Source organism: Nyctereutes procyonoides, unplaced genomic scaffold, assembly GCF_905146905.1.
Source record: "Nyctereutes procyonoides isolate TBG_1078 unplaced genomic scaffold, NYPRO_anot_genome, whole genome shotgun sequence".
In the NCBI taxonomy this organism is placed as follows: domain Eukaryota; kingdom Metazoa; phylum Chordata; class Mammalia; order Carnivora; family Canidae; genus Nyctereutes; species Nyctereutes procyonoides.
The window spans coordinates 18395843-18423248 of NW_026575051.1; the positions used below are offsets into that span (position 1 = coordinate 18395843).

Consider the following 27406-nt stretch of genomic DNA (forward strand, 5'->3'; position numbering starts at 1 on the left):
CAGGATCACATTTGTTTTTAATGTTATGAAACCTTGTTAAATAAAGTAATACATGCCTGTGTGTATGTATGCATATGTATGTATATGAGTATATACATATGAATGTGCATGTATATACGAGTATGTACATGTATGTATAAAGGAAAGATGGAAATAGATGCATAGATATAGATGGACATAGAGCCTGATCAACCAACTTAAAAATATCAATGATCTTGAAAAGTTTCTTCTATTTATGCCAATTGCATATTACTTTCAAACAGAATCTGAACTTTGTTTTAAAGTTCACTGGGGTAAGAAAAAGATGTAAACAATTGTGAGCTATTGGTAACCACACATTACATTCATTTAAGTACCTTGTAACATTAAAATGTTTTCACAGAAATATGAGCTGGAGAATTTAAGGATCTTTTTGATGCTATGTTCAACATCAGTGCTTATATCCTCCAAAATAAGTCTCCAAAATAAAATACGTTAGGTGTATATCAAATGTATCACACATTTTTGTTAAGCTAAGACCTAAAAGATGCATTTCTATTTACATTTCTTCCCATATGGGAGATGTAACTATTGCTGCTCATTTGTAGTTCTCCCCTTCTTCTGAGAATAAGGGAAGATGATATTCTCTCCTTGCCCTGTAGTTTACCACAGCCAGGTGACTAGATCTGGTCAGTGTGTTTCTGAGACAAAAACTTTATTTACTTGTGCCAGAACCCCCAGACTCCTTCCCAACATAATCTTATGGTAATGCAGAGATACAGATCTCACTAGATCCCTGAGCCTCCCTATGGAGAATAGCTGCCCTGGTGAGGTGTCCAAATCCCCAGTGAATTGTATGTATGTTTGAGGGAAATAAACTTTTGCTATGTTAAGCCACAGATATTTGGAAACTATTCGTTATCACAGTGCAGCATGTCCTAAGCTGACTAATAAGCTCCTTTAAAGGAAAAAAAAATAGTAAGTTTCCCAAGGTCAGAATTGTCAATGATTGACTTTTCTTGGGACACTATAAACCAGTGCTGTTCAACATAAACAAAATGCAGGTTACATAAGTCATTTTAAATCTTCTAGTAGCTACATTTCATAAATATATGAAAATCAGGTGTGTATTTTATACTTACAGCACATCTCAATTTGGACTAACTTTGTTCCAAATTGCCAATGCCCTCTAGCCAAAAATGACCAAACACACACTTGTAGTTGAAGAAACTATAGGGAGTCGTGGAACATCTTGATAAAGGGAGTTAAAAATAATAATCTATCACAGGATTTGAAGTTAGGCTGGGTGATTTTAGGAATGGCCCAAGGAAGTAGAGGCTCACACTGGACTGAGTATTCTTAGAAAAAGGGAAATTTTTTTTTGTTTGTTTTACACTGAGGGAAGACTAAAGCAAAAGCTCTAATTAGTAAAGAAGGCTCAGTCACTCACATCAGCCAGGAAAGGAAGATATTGGGTATTTTCATGTGTGAACAACATTCATGTCTGTGTTGATTACAGAGTAGTCTTATTTTCATGTAAATCTGTCATGGTCACAGAGTGGCCCTGTGTGATGTTGATGTTCTGTGAGATGGTTTGTATTTAACAGAACACCAAGACCTCACTGGGAGTGAGGCCAGTCTGTAGCAACACCATGGCCTAGCTGATAACGTTAGTTCAACTCCTGGATGTCAGAGCCATTTGAGGGGTTATGGGATTGGGAGGAGGTAGTTTAGTTTAGTTTTTTCTCAAAGTGCTTGTATTAGTCTGCTAGGGCTGCCATAACAAAATATCACAGACTGGGAGGCTTAAACAACAGAAATTTATTCTCTTACAGTTCTGGAGGCTGGAGTCCAAGATCCAGGGGTCAGCATGTTTGGTTTCTTCAAAGCCTTTCTCCTTGTCTTGCAGATGGCCACCTTCTTGCTGTGTCCTCACATGGTCTTTCCTCTATGGGTACACATTTCTGGTTCCTGCTCCTCTTCTTAGAAGGACATGACATGTCCTTAGACATGTCTCTTCTAAGAAGGACAAGGACATGTCCTTCTTAGAAGGACAATCATATTAGATTAGGGCCCTGCTCTTATGACCTCACGCAACCTTAATTACCTCCTTAAAGGCCCCATCTCCAAATATATAGTCACATTTGGGGTTAGGGCTTCAATATATGACTTTTGGAGGGAACAATTCCATCCATAATAGTACTCCGTAGCCACATGTAGCTAGGCATAAGACAGTACAATTATAGACAATTTGAAATTGATTGTGTCTATTCACTAGAGACTCACATTGGCTGGGGACATTTCTCAGTAGAATAAAAAATTTTTTTCAAGTTTCATCATTAAAAGGAACTCTGGATTTTGTGGGGTCCCTCTTTTCATTATGTCCTTCTTATTATGGAATGCACTGACTTCATGGTAAAGAGGTCTGTAATTAGGTTTTAAGATGACCCAACTTTTCACATTAGGGTGGGGTTCCATAAGCAGTTAAATAAAGTGGGTGAAACATCTCCCTATCCTTTAACATTTCCTAATATCCAGTCAATGAATCACTTCTTGAGAATAGATTTTATAGTGTCATAGGAACCCTAATTCTATCATTCTAAGCCAGTGAAGCAGCATTCTTCCAATCTAGCAAGAGTTATAAAAGAGCCTGTTTCATGCTAGATATACCATCTTGGGAAGGGACAGGATGAACTTCCTATACTTATTTCCTAAGAGGCCAATAGTCTTACTTTTCTGTGGAAATATGAGTAGGTTCCTTGTTCTATGGAAAATCACAAATTTTGAAGTGATCTTCAGTTTGAAATCCCAGACCTTGGGATCCCTGGGTGGCGCAGCAGTTTGGCGCCTGCCTTTGGCCCGGGCGCGATCCTAGAGACCCCGGATCGAATCCCATGTTGGGCTCCCGGTGCATGGAGCCTGCTTCTCCCTCTGCCTGTGTCTCTGCCTCTCTTTCTCTCTCTCTCTGACTATCATAAATAAATAAAAATTTTAAAAAAATGAAATCCCAGACCTTTTATAATAATCCTTTTGAATTACTTTGGCCACCATGATCTACATAATGATGGTAAATAAGTACATTGTCAAGGTATACAATTTTTACATCTTGAGAATTTTGAATTTTGCTGTCAACTGTACCTGAGACACACTTGACCTTGTAAATGAAAAGTACATTAAAATGATGTCTCTCTAACATTCTGCATTACTACTACTACTCTACTGCCAGAGTCCAGATAATTAATGCAAGAGCTTCCTCCTCTAACTCAAAACTGGATGTGCCAGTGCAGAGCATCTGCATGTGCTTAGTTTTGTCACCATCTAAATCTTAGCATTCAGATTGGAACACACTCCTAAAAGACTAATGCTGTTTCATCGTATTTAACTAGGGAAAGAAACCTGTTCTCTTTAACTGCTGGCACATAAATATATGAGAAGTAGATAGTGTTCAATCATACAAAGAACCTTATACTGTATTATTTATCAGAATGTCTACATTCATTACAGATATTTCTAATATGTGGTGCATATTTAATACATCACAGTCTATACCTGTTCCAGTGTCTTATACTAGAGAGAAGTCTCAATGCTAGATTTAGTCTCTAATTTTCCAAAAGCAGGGCTTGAGCAGTGTTATTCTTACATCTGAAGATTTTCATTAACCCACACCATCCCCACTTCACTGAACTTAAAATGGACATTCTATGACATATTCTGTTCTCAGACAGATTGAGAGGATACTCCCAAGGGGATGAGACTCCAAGAATCATTAGATGAGTTGTCTTCTTTTCTGCAGTAACTTCTTCAGTAAAGATATTTTATCTAAGGACAGAGAGAAAGAAAGGAAGTGAGTGATTGAGAGCAGGAAAAAAAAAGTTAATAGTAAGAGGATGACCAAAGGGCAGCAGTGGTGATCGGGTATTTCTGGAATGGCTACTTCCATCCTTTGCAGAGAACACTGAGAGACAGAGGGGATTCAGGAGGATGCCTATAGGTTCCTCAAGGCTTTTCATAACACCAGAATGGAGAAGAGTCCTGAGCAAAGTTGTCCCTTCTGAATCTAGACTTCAAAAAGATAGTACTCTGACATGAAAATCAGTAGAAATGTTTACAATGAAGACAGACAAGCTAGAATGGAGTGTTGGAAAGGATGGGTCATGGAAGAGAAGCAATCCTGTTCATCACTAGTAGGATTGATACAAACCCATGGAAGGATTGGCCAAACCAATCATTTTAAAGTGCATTATCAATTACAAAGTTGATTCATTTATATTCATCCTCACTTATTATAAACTGACCATGAAAGAGGGCAGAGTAGTTAAGTGACTTGCCTGATGTCACAGAGCCAATCAGCAGCAGAATCTATGCATCCTTTGCCTTCCTCTACTTGCTCAAAGGGAAATCAAAAGAGATAAATTCATCCTGGCAATTGTCTTTTGTCCATATGATGCCCATAACCAGAAGTGACTTGGGGAGAAGGGGCATTACCTCATGCAACCAAAAATGGCAGGGCCAAAGTAGGAAAAAAAAATTCTAATGGAATGTCCTGTTAGGTAAGATATGTAATAAAGCAGACTGGTACACATTTCTGGACAATGTCCCTGAACATTCCAGGCAGCAGACAGATAGTAGGAAACAAAGGAATAAGGTAAATATGGATGGACCAGGAGTTTCAAAACAAAACTATTCAAGGGTAAGTAAAAGACAGACGTGAGGTCTAAACAGCATGCACAGAGCGTGGAGATTCGGCAAGATTACATAATGAAGTCAAGAAAGTGTAAAGGCAAACAGTAGCACAGCCAAGTTGAAGAATAAAGGGCGATTGCACCAGAGATTAAGATAAATAAAATAATAAGGCATTGTTCCAGTACATAAGGAAGAAAAGGTCAATGGAAAAATAAAGGGGACCTCTGAGAGGCTTGCTGGGGTAATTGACAGAAGAGGAAGACAAAGCTCTTTCAGTTAAAAAAAAAAAAGTGACTGGAGGCCTTGATTGCCTCAAAGCTCCTCAAGGCTGCTAGCAGGGAGAAGAGGCAGGGGCTTAGGGTCAGCAACCAGACACATCAACACAGGTCAGTTAGAAGGTAGGCAGTGAGATATGTACTAGGGTGACCAGAACTTGAAGTATTACAAGTGAAGAAGCACACACACTGTCTCAGGCCCCATGTCACTGAGAAGATGCCCAAAATATGGAAGTAAAAGAGAGATAGAAGCCTGTGGACATTGGAAGGGAGGATTCCTAAACCAGGACAGAATTCCAGCAGGGCATAAGGGGCCCTGGGACAAAAATGGGGGCAGAAAAGGAGGAAGAGATGAAGAAGAGTGGAAGGGAAGGAGAAAGGGAGGGAGAGGGAGAGAAGGAAGGGAAGAAAGAGAGAAGAGAGGAAGAAATGAAACTCAAAATTTTAAAAGACCAGAAAGTTAATTAATCCTGGAGCAAAAACTCAAAATAATTAGCCATAAAGGAAAAGGAATTGGGGTGTGAGGAAGAAGGACTGAGCTATCCATTTTCTGGATCCTGGGTGAGAGATTTTGGATGGAGTGGATGAAAGCTTCTGAGTCCTACCTCCAGCCCTGGCCTTGTCACATGCTTAGCTGTGTGACTTCAGCAAACAGTAGGACCGGATGACCTCCTACGTCTCCCCCAGCTGGATTTTCTTTGGTGCCATCTGTCCAAGGGCTGCAAAAATCAACTCTAGGGAAGCAAGTGTGCCCTGCTAATAATGTCTTTCTTCAGTTACCTCCTTAGCAACCCCTCTCCTTCCAAACAATAATACCCAACATTTCTTAAGAGCTTCCCTCGTTCCAGGTTGATAATAATAATAATTATTATTATTATTATTATTATTATTATCTATTCCTTAGCTTATCAGGACACTGAGGTTCAATTGAATATATACATCGTGAGGCTCAAATGAATATATACACATTCATATATATTCATATATATATATTCATTTGAGCCTCATGGTGTCCTGATAAGCTAAGTGTTCACAGTCTTTCCCATTTCATAGGGGAGAAAATTAAGTCACTGGCTGAGGTAGGATCGGGATTGAAGCCCCAGGCCCTGTGGTTACAGGGGTTGCAAGTGGGTCCTGGAATCTAGTGCTGGATCCAGAGAGGCAGTCACCACCCTTCTGGGGGAGCAGGTGCTGAAGAACTGGTGGGATCCTCAGGTCGACCTCGGGGCCTGGCTCCTGGCTCCAGGTGCATTCAGCACCCGCCGCAGGCCAGGAGCCACTGACCCCCAGGGACCGTGACCGAGGGGTCAGGGCAGGGGTCAGGCTCTGGAAGCCTGGCACACAGTCACCACTAGAGAAGAGAGGAGTGAGATCAAAGAGGCTGGATTTGGGGCCTCGGGAGTCCGGAAGGCATCAAGTTGGCGCATCTCCTGCTGCAAAAGAAACCTGGCCCCGGCCTCCAGGTGGATGGTTTCTGTCAGGCGTCTAGAATGGAATGGAGAAGAGGGAATGAATACAAAGGAGGCAATTAAAACTCTGGGAAAGTTTCGATGCAACAGCACGAGCCAGATGTAACAGTAGGACACCTTGGCGATCACTCCTACCATCTTAAGCCTCACTTTCTCGAGGCTTGCCTACCTGCTGGGGGGCGGGAGAGTCTGCAGCAACCGCCAAGTGCTTCTGTCACCCCCACCCCGGGGAGGGGCACTTACACCTCGTTACCTCCACCTAACATTAGTATCGCAGAGACCTACCTCAGGGGGTTGTTGTCAGGATAAAACAACACGATGCTTGTAAGGAGCCTGACGATAGGGGATCCCTGGGTGGCTCAGCGGTTTAGCGCCTGCCTTTGGCCCGGGGCGTCATTCTGAGTCCCACCTCGGGCTCCCTGCATGGAGCCTGCTTCTCCCTCGGCCTGTGTCTCTGCCTCTGTGTGTGTGTGTGTGTGTGTGTGTGTGTGTGTGTGTGTGTATCTCATGAATAAATAAATAAAATCTTTAAAAAAAAAAAGGAGCCATAGTAAGTGCTCACTAAATGCCAGCTCTTGCTGTTAATTCGTTGTTATTCTTCGCTCTATAAAAAACAAAGTCATGACTACGCAAGTCCTCCCTCCTGGAGTTGTAGGGAGGGGAGCGTTCTGGGGGCCAAATGAGTCAATACTTGTCCAGGTGCTTAGCCAAGGAAGGCTCTCTCCTGCGACCCGAATGCCTCAAACACCCCTTGCGCCCCACAAGGTGAAACACTGATGAGGGGAGCGGGTTGCGGACGCGGGAGGACAGAGCGCGCGGCCCTTCCCGAACTCACGCATTTCTCTGCGGAAAGGAAGGAGCGAGTTTCCCCGGGGGCGAGCCAGCGAGGCCTTTGGCTGGAAAGGCGGCCCCTCGCCTCCAGGGGCGCAGGCAGCGAGGAGGCCTTTCCCGGCTCGCGCGGCTGCGGGGGGTGAGCGCCCCGGGACGCCGCGGGGCTGGCGAGGCTGGTCCCCTCGCGCCCGGCCGCGCCCGCCGGGGTCCCGCTGCGCAGCGGGGGCAGCCGCAGGGCGAGGTCTCTGCCCCCCCGCAGGACGGCCTCAGCTCCAAGTTCCGCTGTTATCCAAGGGAAGACTCCAGACGAGAGTTCCTCTGTTTAACTTCGGCCGATACAGTCGCCAGGCTTCTTTAATTGCTCGCAAATGCATCTTCTCTGAGCGGTTTACGGCCCCCTGTGGCCTGCGGGCTGCAGCGCCGAAGCGGGATCCTGATCCGCGGGAGGCCTCGACCAGCAGAGCGCAGCGCGGGATGGGGTCGGGCGGGAGGAGGTTTAAAAAAAAAAAAAGTATGTAAGTAAGAAAAGGAATTTAGAAAAATCAGTGACAACCCTTAAACTGAAATGACTGGAGAGTCTGTTAAGAAATGTTAAATCTCTCCTAAATATCCCACAGCACTTTAAAAAAAAAAAAAAGATTTGCCTTTTCTCGTTTGGAATTAGGAAACATTTTACGCAAAGTGGCCCTTCTGTTGTCGACATTGGGATCGGGGTCAGGGGAGAGAATACCAAGAGAGAGTAGAAGAGTTCGCACAACCTAACTGGAAAAAAGAATGGGAGAAACCTTTCGGAAGACATCCAGCCAGCATCAGTATGAGCTCAGGCTAATAGAAGTAGGAAAGGCCAGCGATTTGCTCTTGGCTGGGATGGGGGTCTGACCTGGAGTGCCTAGGCATGAACGTCCGAGCTGCCCACGGCTTTTCTCTTCAGATATCCTGGCACTTGTAACTGGGCCAAGTTTTAGCTTCTTGGCTCCTGACCAGAATTTTCCTGGTATTTGGAACACTCTTCTCTCTCCATCTTGCATTCATTATTAATGAGGAAAAATGAATGAACCAGGGATCAGAATACTGTGTGGTGGACCCAATAGATTTGCCTTTCAATGACTTGAGGATTGTCCCCACTCCCCCTCCCACCCACAGCATCAATGACTAGGAAAGGTTAGAGGAACCACACCAGAGAAGGTCTTTGGATAAGTCATTTCCATTGTCATTAGAATCCTGAGCGACTGGAACACTTGGACCCCCTTCCCTAGAGGGCCCTGAGAGCTTTCTTCGTTGTTGGCTGCTGGAGATCCCAGGCTGAACTCAGAAGCTTATCCAGCCACAGTGGAGGCACTCAGAGGGCTAGGGACTCAGGTATAGGTGGAAGGGTACCTGAGAGGATAGAACCAGATACCCCTAAGATGGGACAGAGCAGGGATGCCGGGCTGGCTCAGTTGGTAGAACATACCACTCTTGGTTCTGAGTTCAAGCCCCATGTTGGGTGTAGAACTTACTTGAAAAGAAAATAAGAAAGGACACAGAAGTCATTGGCTTTCTTTGGGGTCTCTAGAGGCCCTTCTGCTCTTTATGTGCATCCAAAATAAAAAGTGGAAGGAAAGGATTGGAAGGGTTAGGAGGGGTACTGATACTCAGATTGACACCTCTTATTTTGCTTTGTGGAAAGAATGTCTGCCTACTATATTGGATCTTCAGTGCTCCACTCTTTCCCCATACTAGTACCCTTCCAAAACCGGGTCTTTGTAATCATGAAAATTATCTCATATAGTGCAAACTCATGTCTGGGTTATGGAACTGCATGCACAACTGGAGCAGAACACATTAAATTTCACTATTAGATAATGTACACACATGCTCTGATAAGGCATACGTTTAATGAATTCAATCTCATCTCTACCTTCTTCTAAGGAGGATGGAAGAAAGGAAAAGGAGATGGAAAGGAAGATACTCTGGTTGATTCATAGGTGTGAATATATCCAAGGAAATAATTTTGGTTAAAAATGTCCAAATAATTACAATCTTTACTCCATTTCACTTAGCATTATGCAGGCAGTTTTGTGGGGAAAATCTATTTAGGCAACAGAAAAACACAAAATCTGTTTGGAGGAGCAAAGGAAATCCCAAGAAGGAAAAAGAAAGAAGAGTGGGAGGAGGAGGAGAAGGAAGAGGAGGAGGAAAAGGAGAAACACGTGTTTAATAAGGTTAGGGTAGGTACTTGTTTGCTGGTAATTGTCCACCAACTGCAAACACACAGTGGGTGGCAGATCCTTCCAGTAGAGTTGTTTCTGGTTGGATGAAAACTGAAGGGACCTGAGCTTCCCACACCAGCATCTGAACTGCAGGAAACAGTTCAGAAAGTCTCTTTTCTAGCTCTGGATCCTAACCAAAACAGTAATGATAGATAAAATGATTGCGGATTCCTAAAGCGACTGCAGTAGAACAATCCCTCCTGGAGTGCGAAGCATGGAATCAGAAGGCAGAACAGAAGCGCTGGGTGCTAAGGGAGACCCTTCTTCAGCTTCTAGGGTGCGAGGCTGGCGGGGGTTCTCCTGTGCTTTTTGAGCTATTTCGCGTGGGCGGGAGTCGGCCTGGCCTTGGGCTCAGGCTGGGATGCTCACTACCGGTTTCCCGAGGGATGGAGCCCCAGGCGATTGTCACCGTGTCTCCAACTCGCCGTGGCCAGTTAATTCAATTACGCGCCCGCTGGAGAATGTGTGGCCAATCGGTCTCCCAGAAAGGGGCAAAGCAGAGAAAGAGGAATTAGCTTTGCTGAAAAGCCCAGCCTTTGGGTCAAGCAGGATGGCACTTATTAATTGCTCAAGACTATTAATTGGATGGGAAGGGGAGATGGTGGGGGGTAGGGGGGACTGTCTGACAGAAACAAATCCCACGCGCGCACATCACACACACACACACACACAGACACCAAGCACAGCACACACCTGCCTCGATGAGTTTCTTTAGAAAAGGGGCGCGCCGTGCAACCCCAGAGCAGATGGAAGAGAGAGCTGACCAGTATGTGCATATGGCGCGGATGATTTCCCCAACTTTTCTTTCAGGGACAGACAGCTTTTTTTTTTTTTCCTTTTTGTTGGGATGAGGCGAGAAGGAGCAGTTGGCCAAATGGAGTTTCCCTACAGTTCAGATGCTGGTGTGGGAAGCTGGGACACTGGAGTGGGAGGAGAGCTTTCCAAGGCAGATGTGGGCTCTGGCAAAGTAGAGACTCTTAAGCCAAGATACGCACTTTACCCTTTTGGCTTCGTTTCCTTTAAATACAAACACAAGTTTGTTTTTTCTCATTCTGCAAGATCTATAGTTTCCCCTAATTCCACCGGGTTCGAGACACAGTAAATGAACCCTGGACACCTTTTGTCTTGGTATCTAGAAGTCACTTGGGAAAATGAAATGGGGATAGGGAGTGGAATGGAGAATTAAAAGACCGCCCCGTTCTTCTGTGGGGTCCAGAAGTATTCAGAGGGAGGAGACAACTAGAGGTCATTCTGTGGATGTACTCAGCTCCAGGCCAGAGCTCATTACCAGGAGTATCAGAAGTGCAGGGGCTGCGTGTGGATCTTCTTCCAGACGGGGACAAACCTAGGGACCAAGCCCACTGGCACAGCAGGCACAGCAGGCGGCCACCCCACCCTGAGCCTCCTGGCTGTTCCCAGGGGAGAGGGTTTTGCGTATGCTGCCTGGACCTAAGGGGGAGGGGGGGAGAAGGTCCCTTCGCCTTCAGTGAAGACATATCTGACAGTAGAGGAGTTGGGGGAGGGGTTTGCAGCTTGTCTGAGAAGGGGGCTTCCTTTTCCATTTGAGTTTGGACAGGCAGGGAAACCAACATTATCCACCTGGAAAAGCATGCACAGCAATTCCCAAGATAACCCGAGGGCTCTACGTGTTCCCAGGGTGGGGGTGGAAGGGTGAGAGGGGTGTTATACCTTCAGAGAGACAGGGGTTCCTGGGGTAAGGTCGTGGGGGCAGGCCTCAGCTTCCACAAATAGTTATTTATTTCCTCTGTAGTTGGAATATAGAGGCCTCACTCAGTCCTGACAAACAAAAGATTCCTCTGCAAGCATTTTGGGATTCAGCCTCTTAGTGCCAAGGGTACTCATCTTACCCCCTCCTACTTAAGATCAAGTTGGGCATTCTTTCTTTTTAAAACTTCATTGGGCTCTCATCCTGACTTCATTAGACCAAAATACAGAATTTCAAGGCGGGGGGCACTTGCGCACCTTGAAAAAGGGAGCAAGTGTTGGCTGCTGACCCTTGTGCAGGGCTGAAGCATCACGGATCTCCATTTCAGACAGTGCATTTCAATTCTTGTCGTGTGCCTTTGTCCATTTATATAAAGCAAAGAGCGCTGAGTGACAGCCCCAGTTAGCCTGCATGAGCAGATCCTAATAAACCCTCCCAAACCCCGACCTAAAAAAAAAAAAAAAGCCACATGCCTGTTTGCCTGCGGCTTATTATTAAGACACCTTCTCAGCTTAAACACTTAAAAGCTAACCAAATGAAATGGCAATTAAGACTAAATTGCCCCTTCTATCTCTGAGATGAGTCTGTGGGGCCAGCCAGTTCTTATGAGACAAGGTTGGAGAGCGGACTTTGCAAAGCCTCAGTATTGCGGGTAGGTGGCCACCACTACCCCCTCCAGGTGCTAGAACACTTGGTGAAGAAAGCTGAATTTTGAATGAAGTAAAGCTCAAATACTGTTTGAAAGTAGAGAAATCCACCAAAGAGACAGGGTTGTGCACTGCTTCCTTCCTGCCCTTTGTAAAATATAACTTTCAAACATTAAGGGTTGTTTTGGAGTAATGGTATTCAAATACCTGGTGTCACTGTTAAATGGTCTACAACCCCCCCCCACCCCCACAACCCCCATCCAGCACTGTTTCAGACAGGAAAGAAGGAAAACACAAAAGAAGGGGAAAATGGGCTGGGTTGGGGAGTGCAAGACAACGTTTTACCTAAATGTAGAATCTTGTCACACGTCTTTATTCTCTTGTATTTTTCTTAAATATACTGCCAGTTACACCATTTCTTTATGATGAAAACTTGGGCTGTCCACCGTGGCTATTTATTTTAAAAGCTGCTGAAAGTGTAAGCTACCGCAGGGTGTTGCCTTAAAAAAAGGGAAAAGAACCCAAATTCGATGTAAATATGGGAAGAGCAGTATTGTTTCCACTTGGGGAAAGACAGACACCCCAATCTGGGTGAAATTGATTTGGGTGCTTGTTGGAAAAAAAGCAGCTTTCAGCATCTAGGGAGTGGAACCAATAGGAATGAACACTTACTCGTGTAAAAGGAAGCTTTAATTAATATATATTTCTATCTCTAATATACACACATCGGGGCTGGATCTTTATCTTCACAATAAAATGTGTGCAAATGCTCTCTGTAGAGATGAGTCCCCACCTCAGTCGGTATAGAAAAGCATGATAAAGGTTGGAAAAAATGGATAAAAATGTTGAAAGAACCTCCAGTTCCTTATTAGGCGAAGATACAATATTTATTCCTTGTCTCCTGGGATAAATCTCTTCTGCCTATTGTCCTCCCAGTTCTCAGTGCTGATGCTTAATTTTCAAAACTTCTATATTACCAAGGGACCTACGACATCAGCCAAAGAAATACTCAGCAAGTACAAAATCTGTTCCAGGGAGCTGCTTTTGTGCAGAGGGAAAATTTTGTTCCTACAGGTTTTTAAGTGGGTACGAGGCAAGGAGCTATCTGATCCGGGCAAAGCCATTACAATTTAGATCTCTATCTATAGAACATTTTTTTTCCTTAAAAAAAAAATTGGAAAATACAAGAAGTTTGGATTTTTTTCCCGATTCTTTTTTTGGAGGGGGAAATTGCATCGTAAGCTTTCGGAGAACCCAACATGTCAACTACCTTTCCGGGACTAGTCCACGATGCCGAGGTATTATTACTTTTTTTTTTTTTTTTGAGCGCGCGTGTGTGTGGCGGCCGCGGCGGCGGTGGCTGCGGCGGTGGCAGCTTCCCCTGTCTCTAATCTATATTGGACCGTTACGTTTAATTATAATCTGGCTTTCGGGGGAAGTTAAGGAAGGAAAGGGGAGAAAGTTCGTTATGACATCTGTCGCCAGGAAGGGCGACTCTCTGCCACGTTAAGAAACATTTGCCATAATGAGGGGGAAAACATAATCCTAATAATAAAGAAAGGGAGGAGGGGGTGAGGAGAAAGAGATAGAGATTGGAAAAAAAGATACTCAGAAAGGCAAAAGTAAAGAGATTGATGGGGGGGGCGGTAGGTGGACAAGGGGGGTGGGGAACAACGCACCCCTTTTGGAATGGGCTTATTCTTAGGAAAAGTGAAGCAGAAAGAGGGGGGTCGGGTTCCTTGCCCCAAATGGTTAAGGGAATGAGCAAGTTGAACGCTTTGCACAGACTGGATTTTGTAAAATATATGGATAATGGTTTTGAGCAGCTCTAGCGGAACACCTCAGCAAGGACAGGCGCGGAATCCCCAGGTTGGGATCCGGTTGCAGAGGCGAGGCGCCGGCCCGCGCTCTGAGCGTGGGGACTCTGGGTCTGCGCCCCGCCGTCCCGGAGTCAGTGGCAAACCTGGCTCCCAGCGCCCAGCTCCCCGTGCAAGTTAGGCAGGGGCTGTGTGTGTGTGTGTGTGTGTGTGTGCGTGCGCGTGTGTGTGTGTGTGTGTGTGGTGTGCTGTGTCACCCGCACCTATATAGGGTGGGGGATTTTTTTCCGCCCTCTCGACTGTGAGGACGAGGCCGCCCACCCCCAGTCCGCCTGCTCGCAAAGGCTCTCTGGCAAAGGCGCGGAGCCGGGGCTGCGGCTCGGCCCCAGCCCTGCGTGCTCGCTCTCCTTGCAGAGCCAGAAAAAGCTCCTGGCTCCGGGAGAGCGGCGCCTCGGTTGCAAAATGACAAACCTCAAGTTTTTCTGCTCTCCCTTTTCCCCCTCTTCCTTCCAGATACGTCACGACGGATCAAACAGCTACCGTTTGATGCAGCTTGGCTGTCTGGAGTCCGTAGCCAATTCCACTGTCGCCTATTCCTCCTCCTCTCCTTTAACTTACTCCACCACCGGCACCGAGTTTGCGTCCCCCTACTTCTCCACTAACCACCAGTACACCCCGCTCCACCACCAGTCCTTCCATTACGAGTTTCAGCACAGCCACCCGGCCGTCACCCCCGACGCCTACTCTCTGAACTCGCTCCACCACTCTCAACAGTACTACCAGCAGATCCACCACGGGGAGCCCACCGACTTTATTAACCTGCACAATGCGCGGGCGCTCAAGTCGTCCTGCCTGGACGAGCAGAGGCGGGAGCTGGGCTGCCTCGATGCCTACCGCCGCCACGACCTGTCCCTCATGAGCCATGGCTCTCAGTATGGAATGCACCCAGATCAAAGACTCCTGCCAGGGCCCAGCCTGGGGCTGGCCGCCGCGGGAGCAGACGACTTGCAGGTAAATAAGCATGCGGCGAATTTGTCTGCGCCCTCCCCTCTTTGCCCTCCCCCCCCCCTCGGTGCAGGCTGACTGTAGGCCGCCTCTCCCCTCTTCTCCTCTCCACTCCTCTCCTCTCCTCTCTTCTGTCTCTCTCTCTCTCTCTGACACACACACACACACACACACACACACACACACCACTTATTATGGAAAGTTATAAAAACAATTAGAGGAGGGGTGTGCCGTTCTGTCACTCTCATTGGATCAAGGCATTTCACCTGGACGCCTGAGAGTCTGGCTAACTCAGGGCCCCCACTCTCAGTCGGTCTATACAGAAGTCGGTCGTGAATCCTCATTTCTATCCCTGAGGGGATGGGGTGGAGAAGATCACCGAGGCTCAGTTGAGCCAACTGGGCTCTGAGTAAGACCCGATTAGATCTGCGCACCCTCAATCTCTGCCTTGTGCTGGGTCTACCCGCGTGTCCCAGGTGTTTGTCCCAGACTGAGCTCGTGGGAAACTACTAAGAATTGGGGGACTGGTTTGTTCTGCGACTTTGTTGGACTCTAGAAAAAGTTTCCCCGAACGTACTAGATTGCTGTGGGAAGTAAAGAATCGCCAATGGAAAGTCTCAAAAATTTACCCCAAAGAATCTGCACAACCCACTCCACCAGGTTATGGATTTGAGCCTAATTCTGTTTAAGGAGCATTCAATCCCACCACCCAGTTGGGTAATTGACGACTTTATTTTCCTCACCAGGTTATTAACTTTTACGTCAGATACAATTTCTTAAAAAGAAGGAAATGAAATAAAAAAAGAGGGGAAAGAGAAGAGAAATAAGGGAGGAAGAAAGGAGAAAAGGAAAGAAGGAAGGAAGGAAGGAAGGAAGGAAGGAAGGAAGGAAGGAAGGAAGGAAGGAAGGAAGGAAGATATTATGGAGGCCATCAATCAGATGATCTCTCTCCTGCTTTCTTTCTTAATGTATTTTTGCCCATTCTTTGCCAACAATAGAATTTATAATTTTGCAAGCATATTGTCACAACCACTCTTCAAACAAATAAAATCACAAATATTCAAAAAAGATCTCAAAAGACGTAAATTTGTAGCTTCTTTTGGCTGAAAGGACAGCAATAGCTGAGTCCCTACTTTTTCAGTCCGCACAAAGCTGGCCACCTCTCCACAGTCTCCACAACGAAGGGGAGATACTCCAAAAGCACGAGTTGGAGACGTAAGAGATCCCTTGTTGCGCACAGAAAATCTTTTCCCCTCATTTACCTCTGAGCAAGAGATTATTTTAAAATTAAAGTGAAAGCCCTTACTGTCCCAACAAAGAGCCGTGGGCACAAGATCGGCACACAAGAAAAGAGATTTGGCTCCATAAACCTTGACTTTCTACATTTATATTCACAAAATAATTTTATACGCTCAGAACATTTTTACATTTTTCACAAGGATCCCCTTATGTCTCAAGGGGGAAAAAATCTGCCATTCAATGCTTAGCTCAACTAAAACCTATTTACTCCTTTTAATAGCCGCGTCTGCTGCTGATTTTTTTGTATCTGTACAAATTTTTTTTCTGTGCTAGGCACAAAGCCGGGCATTTTTCAAAAGAGGGGATTAGAACATTTGCAAGCACCAGACAAAGAGCGAATCCCGTGCAAAAGAACACCGTAGTTTATCCAATTTTCGACTTAGTGCCATTCAACTGGTCATTTATGCAATGTCATCCGACCAAACAACATGTTTTACTTATGAGGGGGGAAAGTTTGTTAAGTGTAGAGACCAAGATTCGTTTCTTCTAAGAAAATAAACATCTTAACAGTGCGCCAGAGAATGGGAGGGAAAGTGGTTCATTCTCTTGGAGAGGCTTGGGGCCCTTTACCCTCTACAGTTCGGATATTTTGAGACTTTTTTTTTTTCAGTCTGTTTTATATTTTTAGTCTTTCTTCAGCTTATTGTTCATACTGAGGGAATATTCATACTGAGAGGAACACTTCAAGATCCTAGAAGAAATTGAGGAGTATGATATGTGATATATTTATGTATCTATGTCTAAGACATATCTATATATGTATATATCATTGTGTGTATATGCATATATATATATACATATATATGTATATATATGAAGCAAGTTGTAAATCTGGCAAGTTATTTTCTTCCACTCCTGCTGGATTTAGTTGGCAGAATCAAAAAGAAAGAGAAAAAAAGTAATAGCTACTTTTAACAAGAGAAATAGGGAGGGGATGTGTGGGAGAAACCCGTCTCTCTCCTTTTATTTCTTCCTTTTTAAAACATTCATCAGCATATGCCTCATTTCAAATGCAACAAATGTAAATATACTTTTCCCTGCACAGAATTTTAAGTGAAAGTCCAATGGTTTGCATGGCGGTCTAAGTCTGCCTAACAGATGCAAACAGTCTTGTGGCTTCAGTTCCATCTTTGAGTCCCCTAAAAAGATTTGCTATGGCCAACAAAGGAAACTGTCACACCTTTTCCCATCACCGCTTTAATTTATGCTCAGTCTCCAAGTTTTTTTTTTCATATTGATTTGATAATCACTTTAAGGCAGAACATTTAAAATAAGAAAGAGCTCGTGAGTAGGTTGAAAAGGGGGTCTTACAGGCCTGCCTCAATATGGTGAAAATGGGGAAGCGAAAGGGAGCCAGGGCTGTAAAGGTTGTTTTGTAAAGTGGGTTTTTATTATGCACCGACTCTCTCCGCATTTACTTAACTCTTCACGGGCTGTTGGGTAGGTTAACACCCTTCAAGGCCTCTTTCATGTCCAATACCTCGTTTGTTTGTAAAGGAAAATGAGCCTTTAACACATTTCAACTCAGGGGAAAAAAGAGAGAGAAATTTTTTATTTTTCTTAATCAAAAATCAGCAAACCCTTTCCTTCTTCCCAGCTCACATGATCCCTCAATCCATTAGGAGCCTAAGGATCTCCTGTGGGTGAGCCTGAAGGTGTTTCCCCTCTAAGACATATTTTGGGTAGGATACTCCTACTTCTGTGGTAAAGCAGAACCAACATCAGATATCTTGAAGCCTGCACTTGAAATGGCTCCTCTGAGCTCCCAAGAAACCCACAGTGCCAGACTTGACACTCTTAGTATAATTTGCTCCACGCAGAAAGTGCCGTGGAAACTGTCTATATATGTGGTATGTGCCTTGATGGGGACTCAAAGGGCTTCTCATTCCCTTATGCCAAGATGAAAGGCACTCAGGTGCTTTGAAGTATAATATTGTATGGTACTGCAAAATGCATACCTTAAGATTTATACAACTTTTAGATTGTGGTTTTTCTGGTACTTTTTTCCCCTTAAAATCATGAGTGCTGCCAAACTTGCTCCAGCTCAATGGTCACTTTCAAATGGCTACTATGGGGATAGTAGTTCGGGAATGGGACAGATTGAGAGAACTCATGTGGTCATACCTATTAGTATTTCTTTGAGTGCTTTTAATTGTGTTTCTTTTATTAAGGGTTCCGTGGAAGCCCAGTGTGGGCTTGTTCTCAACGGTCAAGGTGGAGTGATAAGAAGAGGTAAGTGATGTGTTAAAATGAAACATTCTTCTCTCATCTGCTACTTTGTTTTGAAGATCTAGTGGTGCTGTTAAGCATCAGATCCCTTGTCTGATGATTAAGAAAACAACTGCTCATGGTCAATTACTTTTGTCCCACATAGGCATACTCCCATCCTCCATTGAGGCTTGAACCCAGCCTGTGCCCCAAAGAGCTGTGATAGAAGCAATTTGTTGTTCTTCATGGAACAGTGACAAAATCAAAGTTGAGGGGTTGGGGGAGGAGAAAAAAAGAAAAGAAAGGGAAAAAATCCTTCTCACACCTCTTTTCTCTATCACCACATCCTCAAGCAGAATTTCTGGTCCCTTTTAGCCCTAAATGTGCCAGCCACAGCCTGGGTGATTGAGGTGATGGTGTTAGCTTGAGGCTTTGAAGGATTCTATGAAAGGCTAGATTCGTTGAGGCTTCAGGGAAGGCTAATGAAACACCAATATTGTAGCTGCCCTTATTTTTCTAAGTGTCCAGAACATTTCTTTCTTTAAGGGAGGTGGGAGGAGGAGGTGGTGTTAACTGTACCGGATAAAGCTTTCTTGTTCCCATCTGTTGAGGAAAACATCTGAATCCAGAGTTACCCATGGAATTGGAAGGGGGGGGGAGGCAAGAGTTGAGAGCTGTTGATTTTGGCTCAGACACTGAGGGGGGCTGCATCTCAGATGTTCCATTTTGACAAAAGGTTTTGAACTATGACATTTTAAGGGCCTCAAGGCAGTGCAGATTTTGCTGGCTTCCCCACTTAACTGTACCCAGAGCCTCTGAAGCTTATTTTCCTAGCAAAGCTGAGTAACCCGAGGAGCACACAAGGCAAGGGGACCAGCTGTTATTCCAACTTCATACGAATTAATAAGATGTGGCCTATTCACCAGGGCTAATTCCAGCTCCAGGGCCGCAGTTGTCTTTAGTTACTGAACTACTAAAGACCGAATCACTTCTGATGGCACCAAATAAATGTCCTCCAGTCCCTGCCCATCCCTTTCAAAGCTTGTTGAAAGATTCCACTGCTTTCCCGAAGAAAGAAGTGGATTCTTTCATGTTTAAACTGCAGGCTTTACAACCGGGTGTCCGATATGAAATTCCATTTAAATCGAGGAGAAAAGAAAACACAGATTGCCTTTCTTTTGGAACTGGACAATTGTCATAGTGGGTACTTGGAATAGCCCTTCAACTCTGTTGTTTCACTCAATGGAGATTGGAAACTATTAAAAAAAAAAAAAAACACTAGTGTTGCTCCATAAGGATTTTTTTTTTTTTTTAACGAGTAACATCAGGCTTGTCAGCCAGGCTAACTAACATTCAGCCATGTTGAAGCGATATGAAATAGTCCCAAGACTGGTGAGAATTGAAATAAAATACACATACGGTTCAAGGGAGGGGTTAAAATGCATAGTGAGAGAGGTGTCTGGTGAGACATGCTGATCTGGGTCTGTTGAGGCGGTCACGCTAAAGGTGAGGCTGAGCGCTCAGGGCGCACGGAGATGTCGGTGGTGCTGAAGGACAGCGCCACTAATTAGCGCCCAGAGCCGGCTCCTCCCAGAGCCCGGCTGGCGCTACTGCGGTAGACGCGCTCAGTTCGGCGCTGGCTCCTCGATCACCTTCTCAACGCTTGGAAATTGCATCAGATCTTACAGTAGCTGGCTGAGGGTGGGAATTATTTGAGACCGAGGGCGGGAGCTGGAAGGGAGGTGGCTAGGTAATCAGTTGAGTTTTTGGAGATTTAGGGGACGCCCCCTCAGCATTCCCCACCACCACCAAGAAAGGCCTAGGCTCTTGGGGAACTACAAAATGGGAACTGTGGTCCTGTCCTATGAGGGCCACAGAAATGGTCTTCCTTAGGTAATGCTTTATTGTTCTTGTAGGATTCGGTGTCACTTCGTTTCACCTGAAAAATCAGTGTGGATCCTGTTATTTTAAACCAAATATTGATCTTTTAGGAGTCCAACATAGCTCCAAAGAAAAAGGGGCGGTAACTTGGGGCTTTTATCTGTATTGTTTGACTAAACCCCAGACCTCCTCCCCCCACCCCCCACCCTGCAAAGGAATTCAGAATTTAGCTGCTGAGTTTATTCCATTTCCACATGTCTTAGAGAAAGGCCAATTAATTTGGTTGAACCCCGGAGACCAAGTGTGTGTCTGTGTGCGTCTGTTACTCTGAAACAATCAATGTTCATGACAATTTACAAATGGATAGCAAGGAAGTCTTGCTTAAAAGGTTTTGTACATCCTGCAGGAGTCTGCCCAGCCCCTCAACTCAGGACTCTCCATTTTCGAAGAAGAGCTAAAGAAGCCCCTTCTCTCTGTTGTCTTGGTGGTGCACTGTATTCTTACTACAAATAGCTCAAGTCACCTTTGTTCATCACAATTCAGAAGGACACTAAGTCAGGCAGTCTGCCTTATTGCCATATTGTGTAATGTTTTGTTTAGATAGGAATGTTCTGTTTCTCTTCTAATCCATGTTTACAGGTGACTCTCCACAGGAAACATGATTTCTTGAAAAGCACAACTTTTTGCTATCTTTCCTCCCCCTGCTAAGTTCTCTGATAAACTTACATTTCCAATGATTTCCAGAATTTACTGTGGGGAGGAACAAAACAGATTTCACTTCCAAAGTCTCCTGAGTACTCTTCAAGAAGAAAGACCACAAAGTGCCCACATGAGTTCACCAGGGAGAGGCTATCCTGGTTTGCAGTGTGTGTGTGTGTGTGTGTGTGTGTGTGTGGTGTTGAGGGTGGGGGGGTTGAGGGAGGTGCTCAGTTCTTTAAATTTGGCCATTTCTATTTACTTTGCAAAGAACAAAATACCACTTCTCTGACTCACTTCGATAAGTGGCAGTCATATTGTTTTTGCCTCTAATGAAGGCCTGGTAGCCAAAGAAAGCGCCTAAGAGGGGCAGCGGCAAGGTAATTACCACCTAGATAAAATATTTGCCACCGCCTCGGAGGTACAGCTCCCGCGCGCGCACTCTCGCTTAATGGTGTGCGCGATTTTGCCCGCAGCCCCGCCACTCCAACCATCAGAACCAATAATCTTTACTTTACCCTGCGCTCGAGTATCGATAGCTTCTCTCGCCTCCGGCTTCGGCTTTGATATGTTAATATTTCTGAGTAGCAAATTCTGCAGAGATCATATTAATGTTGTACGTACAGAGTGGAGCTTTGCCTTCGTTGAATATTCAGATACTGGGTTTCAAAAGGCATCTCTTGAAGAAATGAGGCTTCTATTTACAGGAGTCGTCTGTGTTTTTAATCATTAAAAAAAGAAAGGAAAACCCACTCTTCTTTTCCCCATGAATCTTGAGGCTCCCTCATGGCCTCCTCCCCTTTGTCAGGCTCTGGTCCCTTTCATTTCTTGCTCTGAGAATTTAATAGTAGAACAATGTTGATGACGACGACGACGATGATGATGATGCTAATAATGAATGGGTCTAGATTGGAATGGCGGGGGTAGGGGTTCAGTTGGGTAGGGCGCTGTGGCCTTCAGACGAGGATGGAGGTGAGACGAGAGGACTCAGCTTTCCCATAGTTGGGTGAGAAGTGACATTTTGGTCCTGGTCTTTTTTGAGAAATCGGGATGGCAAACTCAAAAAAAAAAAAAAAAAAGGAAGAAAGAAAAAATGAAAAAAGTGAAGAGGGGAAGCGCCCTTGTTTCGCTTTGTGATCACTCTGCCTTGCAGCCCCAGGCTAATTTCAGACGCTTAAATACCGCCATAGCCTCTGGGCCACGCGGAGAGGGAGCGGACCCGGCCACGGGCAGGCAGGAGCGCTTTCCGGATTGCCCGTGGCTACACAAAATACAAACTACTTTGAATCAAAACATTTTTGGGGAATTAATATGATCTGAACTCTGCACGTTTTAAGAGAGCTGGAGTTTGTCAGATTGCTTAGAGGTGACTGGCACGCCAAGGAGGAGGCATTTACGCTGAGGTACAAACATTGTCAGATCTGATTTAATTTTTTAAAAATGCTTCTGTGAAATGGAGTTTAGCATCAATCACCCAGTCTGCCAATAACTGGGTGGATGCACCTGACCGCTTTTCCCTTCTACAGCCCCCACAGCTGGCTGCCCACAGGCTGCTTGGGCAGGAGGATGGATGAGCTGATTCTGCGCTTTCAGTTTTGCGAGGGCCCTGAGCTTTGGAACTCGAGTTAGAAAGAGACTCGGGCTCTCTCAGCGGCTTCCAGAAGGAGTTACATTGGAGTAGGGTGGGAAGCCTTGTTCCTCTTCTTTTGTCAGGGCCCCCAGAATCTCTCTTTACTAGAATCGCCAAAACTCATCTCTAAAGCTCATCCATTTTGAAAATACAGCAGAAACACACCTCTCCTGCCTCGTTAGTCCCCAAATACAGATGCTGCAGATTTGGAATCCAATCTTCTTTATATGAAGACTAAAATTCATATACCAAAGGTTCTATAGGCATGATTTCTTAAAAACCTTTTTTTTTCTTTTGCGGGGGTAGGGGAGCACCTTTTCCTTAGCCTACTGCCTTCTCTCTCATTTCTTTGTTGCTTTGAAAATAACAAGAATCAAAGCACTCCCTGCATTGAGAAATGGGGATTGATTCACACACACACACAATTACACACCCACTGCCACATTAAACCAGTAAGTCTCTTAGTGCAGACCTCCCTTCTTTTGTTCTGCCTGGAATCTGCGCTGGGAGGAGCGTGTTCAAACCTGGTAATCCAGTTATACCTGTAAGGGTATATCCTTCCCTCAAACAGCTCAGTTAGCGGCTGATGCATCATTTGAGGCCTATTTGATTGCAATTAAACCACTATCCCTTTGCTGCTTGATTACAATTAGTATCTGCTGCGGGGGGTGGGGAAGAGAAACGAGGGGATTACACGGGAGGTTTGGGATTGAGAAGGGCGAAGGGCTGGAGAGGAAGCAGCAGCGAATGATCCTACCCCACCCAGCTCACACGCACACCTCACAGAAAGGCACCCGCAGAACAAACAGGGACAGGAAACTCCTATAATCGCTTACACATTTTTAATGTGTCAGAAAAAAACGAGCGATCACTGGAGATGAAGAAGGGGAGAAAAAAAATCCCTGCCGTTTGTATTTCTTTCATTTGAATTGTAAACATCTGTTTGGCTGTAAGGCGAACAGAACATTTATTTTGCTCTCAAGATTCGGTCTAATTATGTCAACACCGAAGCGGCGGGGAGTGGGGCGGCGCTGCGGCTTTGGAGAGGGAGAGGCTGCGCGTCAGGGCCGGGCGCCCGCCAGCCAGCCGCCAGGTATCGATCGCACCTGCCCAGCGCGCGGGGCCTCCAGCCATCACCCGCTCTCTTAGAGAGGAAGGCACCCAGAGGGGGCACGTGGCTTAGAGGCAGCTTTGGGGGCGCCAGGAGAACCACGGTTCCTTGGAGACGGCCGGCCGTGGCTGTTTCCTCTGCCCTAATTGCCTGGATGAGACGAGGAAAAGCGCGCTCAGGCGTCGGCGCTTGTCCTTATATCCCGCAGCGGCGCAAAAGATGGGTGGGGATCCTGTTGCGCCCCGCAGCTCGCACCCCTGAGACGTGGTAGGTGCTCAACACAGTGGCGGAGTTGAGTGGGCTTCACTCAGGTTGCTGAGCACGGTTGCGTGCATTTTCCTTTGCTGCTCCTCACGAGCTGGGGAAGTGAATGGAGCAGGAGCGAGCATCCCCATTTTGCAGAAGGACAGACCGAGGCTCAGAGTTATTCCTCAAAGGTCGCATGGGCCGTTGAGTTGGCCAGCCTCTTACTCGCAGACCATACTGTGTCTGACAACCCAGGGCCAGGTGTCTCCGGCCACACCAGAAAGGACAAAGCCCCGCCTGGTTTTTCTTTGGCCTCATGAGATCAAACAAGTTCAGGCAGCTGAAGGATCTGCATTGTGTGTTTTTCATGCCTAGTTTTGTCCCCTGCAGTTTCTTTGGCTGACATTTCCCTGTAGCTATGGCAAAGTTATCCCTTTTATGATAGTCATGTTCTAGACTGGTGACCTTAAGTAGATAGTACCTGATTTCTTATGCCTGTTTCTACAGCTACAGATTTGAGTTAGAGCGTCACTAGAAATGGGAAGCCCTATCTCCAAATTTCAGTTTTGAAAATAGTACCCTCCATAGAAGTTTTACTTCTGGGCACTATGAATACCCGGATTGTGGGGCCAGAGACATCTCTAACTGGAGTGCTGGATATAGAATGAACGCTACATAATTTCAATAAGAGCCAACATGCAACAAAGGCACCATGAAGGACTTCACCTGGTAACACTGGAGATGAGTACTGTAAATGGCTTGGCATGGTCAACTCTCCTAACTTTCCTTTGAAATCTCATCATTGCTATCTGTGGTCCGGATCCCCTTAAAGAATCTCTGGACCTTCATTCTAAATGCAAAAATCTGGTTATGTTGACCCATTACTCTTTTCTTCCTCCCCCAAAAATAAACCACTGCGAAGAAAGATACCAGGTTCTCCATGCTGCTGTAAATTCTACAAGTTGCCAAATCTTTAGCCAGGATGAGAGAGTTCCCCAAGGCTGCAGCAATGCCAACTATCAAAGCAACAGAAATTCCCTTTAAAGATGCTGTGACATAAAAAATAAAAGCCTCTAGAGTTGATGGCTAATTCTGAATACAAAATAAATCCTTCAGGCAGTTTGTGTGTGCATAAAGCATACTCTTAATATGCAGCCTGTGTAACTTACCTAATAAATGCTTATTTGAGCATAAGCCAAAAGCCCAACCTGGATGCAGGAAAGACCCGGAGCCCGGGGAGATAGCACTTGGCTAGGTAGCAGATCCAGTGACTTCCCTGGGAGCAGCTGGCTTTCAGCACATGGGATTCACTTTGCCAAAAGGGGGCAATTTTCCAATTGGAGAAAGCCAGGTTTAACTCCTTTTTTTCCCCCAAAAAAATCTTTTGTATTCTTCTGTGGCTCCCTAAATTAGGTTTCTAACCCACTATATATTAGAAAAGGTCTAAAACTGTGTCCTTCTTTTCCCTTGGCTTGCTGGGAAAGTAACACATGCACAAATATTTTTCTCTCATAATTTACTTGAGAACCATTGGATAAGATTCCTTGTGTCCTCAGTTGTGTCTTGGCTATCGTACAAGTGAAGAGGGCTTATGTAAGAATGTAAATTTGCTTATGATTCCATGACTGTGAGTGGAGGCCCATTTTCAGAAGAGGGCTCTTTGAATTTTAATATAGACATGATTTATTAATGTTTTTGCTTCACATGACCCCACAATGACCTAAGTCCTAAAGTTATCAGGGTCCTGAGCCTGACAGTATGATGCTAAAAGCCAGCTTCATTGATATATTCTTGTTCATCTCAAGTTTTGAAAAGCCATACAAGAGTTTATTTGTAAAATGCATCTTGTATCTGTAGGTACAAAGGGAGAGAATCAATGAAAGGATAATGGTAGTTCCAGGCCCCCAAATCTGGGAAAACTATCATGATGATGATGATGATGATGATGATGACGATGAGCTTTAAAATTCTCTATGACAATGAAAATTGGGGAAGCCCAGGTGAATTTGTGTCAGGAACTCCTGAGGAAGGCATTTGCATGGTTTTCTGCTATGTTAACCACAAGTTTAATGCCAGGAAAAGGATTTCAGTTTGACAGTTTGACAGATTGTGACCTCTCAGATTTCAGACTGAGGGCCAGTTTCCAGACACTAAGATTGGGAATTTAGCCAAGTGTACAGGACTTGTCTTCCAGTTTGGAGAAGGCTGGCTACTCCAATATTTGCAATATCCCCTCTTCTGTTTTGGGAGATCATTCTCCCAAATGATGATCACCAGCCTTACCAATGTCAAGGAGAAAGACATTTGTCCCAATACTTTTAGGGGAAACTTGGATGACTCTAGGACAGCCTCCAAGAATTCCAGGTAGTACAGGGGTAGAAACACTTTAAGAGTGAGGTAAAGTTAACCTGTCTCTCCACTCAGATCCAGGACCCCTTCACGTTTTTAAATATCCTCCCAGGTTCCTTAGCCACAGTGCCCAGAGAACACACCTAAATCTGAATGCCAGAAACCTCAGCAATACATTGTACCTGAGCGGCCTAGTAAAGGAGGGAAGGAGCTATGTGAGAGGCAAGTAGCAAGTCCTAGACCAGGGTTTCTCAAACTTTAATGTGCTCATGAACCTCCTGGGGATCTTGCTATAATGCAGATTCTGACCCAGAATGTCTGAAGTTGGACCTGAGATTCTGCATTTCTAGCAAGCTCCCAGGAGATGTCAGTGCTGCCAGTTGAGGGTGGTCCCTTTGAGTAAAAAGATTTTGGGCAACACTCTCCTGCTTGTTTTTCTTCTTCCACCTATTTTTTCTCTTTTCTCCCATAGAATTTGACCTTTTTTGGAGATGAGTCTTAAGATCTCCCATAGTTGAAGAAACCAAATGTGTGCTCAGGAAAGCAAGCCTTGAATTTGAACTTGCCAATGAACCTCATAAGCTTGGCCTTCAGATTGTTCAATGCATGAAGAGGCAGCCTTAAATGTCAGGGCTGTGTAGCCACCATGTTAGCAGTATGGACTTTGGCTCAGGACTTTTGCAGTATGGGAGAACCGGGCAGCAGGAAACTCTCTTCAATGATTATCATCTTGGGTCCTCAAGTCTACTTTAGGTGCCTGAAGTTAGGGAATGTACTCTGTTATCCCAGAGGAGAGCAAAATTCAAGGGGCTTTCTGGAGCTTGGAGACAAAAGGATTCTGCTCTAGGGGCCCTAGGATGGCAAAATTGCTTTGGTGATTTAGCTATTAGCAGTTATCTTTGCTTTGTTCCCTAATAGTAATAATGATAATAACAACAACCAAAGCAATAATATTATTAGCCACTAACATTTAATGTAACCATTACTACGTTCTAAGTCCTGTGCTGTATTTGACTGTGTATGCCGATCCTGAGGTCTTAGCATGTGGTAGAGAGATGTGACCTATCATCCACACCCACATGGGTTGAAAATTTATGACAATGGGCTGATTATTTTTGGTGGTACCTGGAAACTGAGTTATTCCAGTACCTACAGTTGGTAAGTGGATAAGCAAAAAGAGATGGACATTTTCAAACAATTTGGAAAAGAGATTTCAAAACTCTTGTCTACATAGTAAGTCATGGGTAAAATATATCCATCCATTGTATATATTATATTGCACATATGTGCATACTCATAGAG

At 45.0% G+C, this 27406-nt stretch overlaps 1 protein-coding gene across 1 annotated transcript in view; it reads left to right on the plus strand.

The window, feature by feature from the left end:
* The first annotated feature begins 13121 nt into the window (after window positions 1-13121).
* Window positions 13122-27406, plus strand: part of TFAP2D (transcription factor AP-2 delta) — a 56528-nt gene continuing 42243 nt past the window's right edge. Inside the window, exons 1-3 of the mRNA XM_055330436.1 lie at window positions 13122-13160; window positions 14193-14690; window positions 18155-18215. Of these exons, the coding sequence (XP_055186411.1) occupies window positions 13122-13160; window positions 14193-14690; window positions 18155-18215 (598 nt within the window). The remainder of the gene's footprint in view (window positions 13161-14192; window positions 14691-18154; window positions 18216-27406) is intronic.